General features: G+C 56.6%; 1 protein-coding gene across 1 annotated transcript; it reads right to left on the bottom strand.

Moving 5' to 3' along the window:
• Positions 1-149: 149 nt before the first annotated feature.
• On the bottom strand, positions 150-7069 carry EBI3 (Epstein-Barr virus induced 3). Its single transcript, XM_001916661.4, has 5 exons — positions 6753-7069; positions 5955-6075; positions 4682-4860; positions 3063-3220; positions 150-1469 (listed from the first exon to the last, which is right to left on the bottom strand). Exons 1-5 carry the CDS (start codon positions 6817-6819, stop codon positions 1311-1313), a joined length of 684 nt encoding a protein of 227 aa, XP_001916696.1. The 5' UTR covers positions 6820-7069; the 3' UTR covers positions 150-1310.
• Positions 7070-7843: the final 774 nt, after the last annotated feature.

Below are 7843 nucleotides of genomic sequence, written 5' to 3'. Positions count from 1 at the left end.
GGACAACAAACACACAGAAAGGACCCTTTTGGGGTCTGGCAAAGGATCGCAAGACAAGAAAATGGGGCCACGTAGGGACAGTGATGGGAAGGCGGTGGCGTGTGAGTTTCCGATCGGCTGCTGCAACAAATGACCACAAATTCAGCGCCTTAAGACAACACATATTTATTATCCTCTAGTTCTGGGGGTCAGAGGGCTAACATGAGTGTGCAGGGCTGGCCCCTTCTGCAGGATCCCGGGCGGGGAATCCATTTGCTCGATTTTTCCAGCCCCCAGAGGCCCCTGCGATACTTGGCTTGTGGCCTCGCATCACTCTGGCGTCAGCTTCCACGGTCACATACCCTTCCCTCTCTCCCTCTCACCCTCCCGCCTCCCCCTTGTAAGGACCGCAGGAATGATCTTGGGGCCACTTGAATGATTCAAGGTGAGCCTCCTTGATGTTTATCAACTTAAAGATCATTCCTCTTCAAGGAGCCTCATGATTCTTAATTTCATCACATCCGCAAAGTCCCTTTTGCTGGGTGAGGCACCCTATTCCCAGGTTCTGGGGGTTTAGGACGTGGACATCTTGGGGGGCCTGTTATTCCGCCTGCCATGGAGGAGGGGTCAGGGAAGGCTTCTCGGAGGAGGTGACTGTTGCGTTGAGACCTGAGCGAAATCCACACACAAGCCCATGGATTCTCTCTGACCTCCAGGGCCTGGCTGCTTTGCCCCCTCCTCAGAGAAATCTTCCCAGACAAACTCATGTCCCGTTTGTGTCCACCCACAGTGGGACTCACATCGGGGCAGCTTCGGAGGAGCGTGGGTGAGCCAGTCTGCTGAACTGAAGGGATCCCACTGTCCCATCCCTGGCAGGACCCCCGCCCCCCCAACCCCAACTCCCCCAGCCCCGGTCTCTTCCTCTGGTCCAGCCCTGACCCATCCAACGGAGTGAGGCTTCCCTGTCTATTTGTCGTGCTGTATCCTCTCCTCTCAGGAAGGGAGGAAGCGTCTTGACCCCAATGACAATGATCCTTTTCTAATGAAACAATAAAAAATATCTCACATTCACAGTTCGCAAAGCTGGCACTGTAGTCTAAGGAGGGGAACATCCCCATTTCACACATTGAGAAACTGAGGCTCAGAGAGGCAAAGTCACTTGTCCAAGGCCGCCCAGCAACTCGGCAGCAGCAAACCCAGGCCAGTCGGGTCCCATCCACCCTTGAGTGGCAGCAGTGGGGGGAGGATGTCAAGGACCCAGCCCCCTCTTTGGTGGGGGGGGGCTGGGCAGACCCCACTACTTGCCCGGGGTCACAGAGGCCGTGGCGGGGTCACAGAGGCCGTGGCGGGGTCACAGAGGCCGTGGCGGGAAGACTCCAGTCGCTCAAGTCCCCATAGTCGGTGAGGTCCTGAGCAGCCACCTGGATGCAGTACCTGGCTTTGGGCCTCACAGCCCGGAGGGTGAAGGATGTGGCTTCGATGGGCCCCACCTGAGAGCAGACAGAGGACCGGGTCAGCGGGGACCAGGAGGCCGGGAGGGGCTGCCATGCGCAGCCCCCTCCACGTCAGGTTCCCCCTGATCCCCGCCTGTGTGGCCTTCCCTGCTTGGCCCCGGAGCCGCCTCCTCCAGGAGTCCTTCCTGGACCACACCAGCCCCTTGGGATGTCTCAGCGGTGAGCCGCCACTCACCAGGACTGCCATCGCCAACAGCCCCGTCCCGACTCTGGACCCCCGACCACCCCCTTTTCCACGTCCCCCACTCAGGGCCTCTCTCCGGGCCCTAGATCATCGCAGGGCCAGGCACCCACAACCAGGGACCACTCCCGTAGCCCGGAGGCCATTCACCCTGCCCCCGCCTTTCCCACGGAAACGCCCGCCTCCCACCCTGCTTCTCCTCCACCGGGCCCTCTTTTCCTTCCAGGTCCCCATCCTCCTCAGGATGTCCCAGTCCAGCCCCCACAGGCAGCGCCCTAACCCCAGGTCTCAGTAGCTCCCTTCCCTGCTCCACCGCGCTGTCCCCATAGCAGCCGGACGTGGCTCTTGAAGTTTCAAATTTAGATGAATTAATCGTTGCACAGCTTTGCAACACACTCTCACGCCCTTTAAAACGGTGCGTTTTCTGGCCTGCGAGTTCTATCTCAATTTAACAATTGCAATTTTTTTTAAATTAAGGAACACTAAATAAAATTTGAAAACCAATTCATCGGCCGCCTGCCACATTGCAATCGCTGGGCAGTCACGCTTGGCCAGTGGCTACCATTTTGGACATGCGGATGCAGAATATTTCCGCTGTCGCAGAAAGTTCTAGAGACGGGCTGCAGAAGGCTAAACTCTGCAGACTCGGCTCTTCATCCCGGCATCTGAGGCTGCCCGGGACACAGCTGACTTTCCCAGACGCTCCCTGGCTCCCTAACTTTATTGTTTCTTTTTTTTAAGAATTTTAAAGAATATATGTTGTTTTCAATCGAGGCAAAATTCACATCGCATAAAATTAACCATTCTGAAGTGGACAATTCAATGGCAGTTAGGGTATTCCCAATGTCTACCTAGTTCTAGAACATTCCATCACCCCAGAAGAAGCCCTGTGTGTCCCCATCAGCGGTCACCCCCACCCCATCCCAGCCCCTGCACCCACGAGCCCGCTCTGTGTCTGTGGATCGGCCTGTTCTGGACGTTTCACGTCCATGGGGTCACACGCCGTGTGTCCTTCTGTGTCTGCTTCTCTCCCTGAGCGTCATGTGTGCAGGTCCGTCCGCGTGCGGCTGTGTCAGGGCCTTGCTCCTTTTCACAGCTGTGTAATATTCCAATGTGTGGCTGGACCATGTTGTGTTTATCTATTCCCCTGTGGATGGACACTTGGGTGGTTTCCACCCTTCGGCTGCTGTGAGCCATGCTGCTGTGGCCACACGTGCACAGGCATTTGTCTGAGTCCCTGTTTCCAATTCCCCAGGAGTGGCATTGCCAGCTGCCTTTACGTTGCACGCGAGCAACCGGAAGCTGCATTCGAAGCCCCAGAACACTTCTGCACACGCTGTTCCCTCTGCCGGGAACCGCGCTCTCCGGCCTCCCCTCGTCCCGCTCACCTGGCGGAAGCGGGCGGACCCGTGACGCTTGTAGCGGATTCGGTACTTGAGGGAGAAGATCTCCGGGAGGGGCCAGGACTGGGGAGGCTCCCACTGCACCCACAGCCGCTGCCCGGGGAGGGGGCTCAGGCGCACGCCTCTCGGAGGGTCTGGTTTGACTGATGGACAAGCAGGGGGCAGGATCAGCGGACAGCAGGCTCATTCATTCATTCATTCATTCATTCAACAACCAACAAATATTACAGAGAGTATTCTGAGTGTTCACCAATGTCCTGCACCCTGGGACGCAGCAGTGACCGATACGACCCAACCCCCGTCCTCTAGGAGCTCAGTTCATCCAGGCATCAGACAAGACACAAGAAGCAAAGCGGGAGGTCACAAACAGTGGGGGAAAGTTCGAGAGTGCAAGGAGGGGAGTGGGTCGCAGTGTTTTTCTGTTATAATTCACATGCCACAAGGTCATCCTTTCAAAATGGACAGTTCAGTGGTTTTTGGTAAATTCACAGGGTTGTGCAACCATTACCACTGTTTAATCCAGAACATTCCATCCCCCAAAACGAAACCCCATCCCCATCAGCAGTCACCCCCACCCCTCCCCAGCCCCTGGCCCCCATGAGCCCGCTCTCTGTCTGTGGATCTGCCTGTTCTGGACGTTTCGCGTCCATGGGGTCACACGCCGTGTGTCCTTCTGTGTCTGCTTCTCTCCCTGAGCGTCGTGTGTGCAGGTCTGTCCATGTGTGGCTGTGTCAGGGCCTCGCTCCTTTTCACGGCTGCGTAATATTCCAGCATGTGGCTGGACCACGCTGTGTGGACCCATCACCCACTGATGGGCATTTGGTTGTTTCCACATTTTGGTTACCGTGAATAACGTTGCTATGAACATTCGTGTAACCATTTTTGTGGACATGCTGTCATCTCTCTTAGGCACATACCCGGAAATGGAATTGCTGGGTTATATGATGACTTGTGTTTAACTCATGGACTGCCACACTGTTTTTTTAGCAACCACCAGCAACATATGAGGGTTTGGAATTTTCACTAATGTGTGTGGGGAGGCCTCACTGAGGAGAAGCTATCAGAGGAGAGAAGTGAAGGAGGTGAGGGAGCAACTCAGACGGAGATTTGGGAGAATAGCATCCCAGGCAGAGGGCACAGCCCATACAAAGGCCCTGGGGTAGGCCTGGGCCTGGCGTGTGGGAGGAAAAGTGAGGAGGCCCGAGTGGCTGGAGCAGAGGGAGGAGGGGGAGAGAGGGAGGAGGGAGGGCGGGGAGGGGATGAGGCAGGTCATGCGGGGCCTGGGGGGCGCGGGGAGGACTCAGCTTCTCCCCCAAGGAAGGGGGAGCCTGGAGGGCTGCAGGCAGAGGAGGGCAGGACCGACTCAGGGGCTCCCCGGCGCCCTCTGGTGGCCGCTTCAGGGAGGACAGACTGTGGGGGCCAGGGCAGGAGCTGGGGACCACGGGTGGAGGTGATGACGGGGCTGGACCAAGTGGGGACTCAACAGGATCCAGGACGGATGGACAGGCCTGGGTGACAGGTAGGAGGTGGGGGCGGTGAGAGAGAGAGGCAGGAGCAGGAACAAGCTGGTGGCCCTCCGCCCCCACCCCCAGCGCCCCACTCACTGATGTGCTCCGGGACAAAGGGCACAAAGCTGCTGCTGACGCCCCAGGGGTGGACGGCCGTGACGTTGAGCACGTAGGACACCATGGAGAACATCTGGATGTCCGGGACGGTGCAGCTGGTGGCCTCTGGCGTGGGCTGCAGGCAGGGCCGGCTCTCCCCGTGGGCGGCCACACCGAGCCTAGACACGGGGTGGGCGCTGTGAGGGCCTGCGCCCTGGACCCCGAGTGGGGACAGCAGCCAAAAAGCCGCTGGCCGGGGTCCTGCTCGTGGCTCTGTGACCCTGGGGGAGGCGCTTGCCCCCACATGACAGAGCCTGGAGGACCAGAGTCGGGGGTAACGCATCACGGGAGATGCCAGGGCTCCAGAGGCTAAAGTTTCTGGAATGGCAGCATTCCAGCCTTAGACTTCCAACATTCACGGACTCTGGAATCTGGAATAATGGGACTCTAATTTTCTCCATTTCTGAGGCCCCGAGATTTCTGACTTTAGAGAGTCGAGCTCAGCACCATCCACAGAAACTTTCCACGACCATCAAAACATTGTTTCTGCGTTGGATGTAGCAGCTGCCCGCTGCGTGTGGCTCTCGGGCCCTTGAAACGTGGCTCGTGCAACTGAGCATGACTTTTGCACTTAATTTATTTTATCCAACCTAAATGTCACCTTTCTGGCTATCAGAAAACTTGGATAAATTCTCCAGAGCAAATCGATTGTGCGGATCTATTTCTCCAACCTTAAATTTTAGGAAATCTAATCAGAGACCGAGTTTCCGGGCGAAAGCGTAGCGTCTGAATTGAAATGTGCCACATGAGTAAAACACATAGGGAATTTCGAAGACTTAGTATAAAAAGAGAGACTGTAAGCTAGCTCATTAATTTTTAAAATATTGATGACATGTGGACGTGATAACAGTTTAGATATTCAGATTCAATGATAGTAACTCCTATTATAAATTTAAATATAGAAATCGTAGATAAGCATGGGAAGTTACATTACACTCAGTCGTACTCAAGGATAAATATTTGGGATAGGTAGATGTTTAAATAAAATATTAAAATGAACGTCACCCATTTCTTTTCACTTTTTTAACGTGGCTTCTAGAAAGTTCTAAACAACTCACATGGCATGCAGTATGTATTTTAGGAAGTGTGTTTCTACTGGACGGCACCGCTCTAGACCTCTGAGGGTTTCGGTTCATGCTGAGTCTGCGGGTGTCCTGATTCTAGGGGGTCGGCCAGAGTGTGGGGTCCCCAGGAAGCCCCCCAGCTCTCTGACCTGTACGTGGCAATGAACGACGTGGGCGTGGTGGAGTTTGCAGCAGGTGGCAGCGTCCAGGAGCAATCCACGGCGATGGGGTACCTAGAAGCCCAGCAACGCACCCTGGGCTGGCCCGGAGCTGCCCGATCCCGAGGAGGGGAAGAGGCAGGATGGTGAGTTTCTGATTTACCCCAGATTGCAACGCCCTACTGTGTGCTTGCCCCCGCCCGGCTGCCAGCCAAGGCCGGGCACACAGTAGGTGCCTAATAAAGGTTTGTGGAATGAATGAAAGGCACCTCCATTGTCTCTCACCCCCACTACAACCCACCAAGGCAGGACTCTGAGCCCATCTCCAGGTGGGGAAACTGAGGCTTAAGGAAACAAGGAGGGGACCTGGGGGGCGGGGGACCCCGGTGGGAGGGAGGTATTTTATTGTGTCTCCTCTTTGCAATAGTTTTGTTTTGAAGCACGTGAAATGAATGCATGCAATTAAAATTTCTTTCTACCCATCATCTATCTATCTATCATCTGTGTCTATCATCTATCTGTTTATCTATCCACACATCCATCTCCCTGTCTATCATCCTTCTATCTTTCCAAGCTGTGGCTTCCTGGTGTCACTGGGGGCAGGCCTCTTTCTCTCTGGGCCTCAGTTTCCCCATCCATGCAATGCAATGGTAACCCACTCCCACCCATGGGCATACAGTAGGTGTGTGAGCTCCCACCCTGCTCGAGAATGCTCCCTGGCAGACAAAGTCCAGTCCCCAGATAATGTCCCTCTGCCCAGGCCCCCCAGCCCCCGGGGGCCCCACACACCTTCTGTCCCACGGCAGAGCGAGCAGCCGGCCCAAAGGGCGAGGGCCAGGAGAAGTCTCAGGGCCATGGCTCCGGCGGACTGTGTCCTCAGAGACTCTCGAGGTTCAGGCAGGGGACTCAGGACCTGCCTCGGGGGAAGCCCAGCCACTGGTCAAGGCCCCCCACGTCCCCTCCCCGGGTCTGACTCACTGGTGGAGCAGCCCCCGGTCCCTTTGCCGGCCACCCCCCCGGCGCAGGCGTGGAAGGCCCCGAGGGTGGGGGCGGGGAGAGGAGGCCACGAAAGAGAGAAGTGGGGACCCCGTGGCCTTTCCCAGAACAGCCTGTCCGTCAGTCCTTCCTTCCGGCTGCAGCGAGGAGGGGAAACCCCGGGGAGGGGGACGATGACATAGAGAAAGAGAAGGGGACAGCCAGCAGTGGGACCTAGAGAGACAGAGACGGAGAGAGACAGGGAGAGAGAGAGACAGATATAGATGTAGAGAGAGATACAATAGAGAGACAGACATAGAGAGAGACAGGAAGAGATAGAGAGACAGTGAGATAGAGATATAGAGAGACAGAGAGACAGGGAGAGACGGAGAGAGACAAATAGACAGGGAGAGAGAGAGAGAGACAGAGACAGAGACAAGAGAGAGACAGAGATAGAGACAGGGAGAGAGAGATGAGAGATGGAGAGACAGATGGACAAAGAGGGAGGGGTAGAGACCGAGACCCAGAGACAGAGAAATAAAGGGACCAGAGATATGCAGGCACGACCACACAGCCGCCCGGTCACTCACCGGCCGCAGCGACGGGGACCCACCCTGGCCAGCCGCCCTCCACACTCCAAGCCCTGCCAGGTCGTGTGCCAGTCCTGGACGCCCAAGGAAACCCCCAGGGACGGGCTGGACGGGCGGGGGGATCACGGCGTGCTCCCCTCCCCCCGGAGCCGGGAAGAGCCCGGAACTGCCAGGGGATTTTGGGGGATTCGCCCAGGGGCTGGCCGGGCTCAAGGGGAGAAATGAGGCAGCCTCGCGTGCATGCTCGCTTGGATCCCGTCTTCCCTGGATGCTGGGATTTCCTGCGCATCAGGAACTTTCTGGCGCCCACTTTGG

This window comes from Equus caballus, chromosome 7 (assembly GCF_041296265.1).
Source record: "Equus caballus isolate H_3958 breed thoroughbred chromosome 7, TB-T2T, whole genome shotgun sequence".
NCBI classification, from domain to species: domain Eukaryota; kingdom Metazoa; phylum Chordata; class Mammalia; order Perissodactyla; family Equidae; genus Equus; species Equus caballus.
This window is presented reverse-complemented; position numbering and strand designations above follow the sequence as displayed.

Excerpts from the sequence above, each read along its gene's own strand:
- EBI3 (XM_001916661.4), bottom strand. The coding sequence starts at position 6,819 with ATGGCCCTGAGACTTCTCCTGGCCCTCGCCCTTTGGGCCGGCTGCTCG. Across the intron at positions 4,861-5,954 it reads TCGTTCATTGCCACGTACAG|GCTCGGTGTGGCCGCCCACG; the intron begins GTCAGAGAGCTG and ends CCCCGTGTCTAG. Across the intron at positions 1,470-3,062 it reads GGTCCGCCCGCTTCCGCCAG|GTGGGGCCCATCGAAGCCAC; the intron begins GTGAGCGGGACG and ends GTCTGCTCTCAG.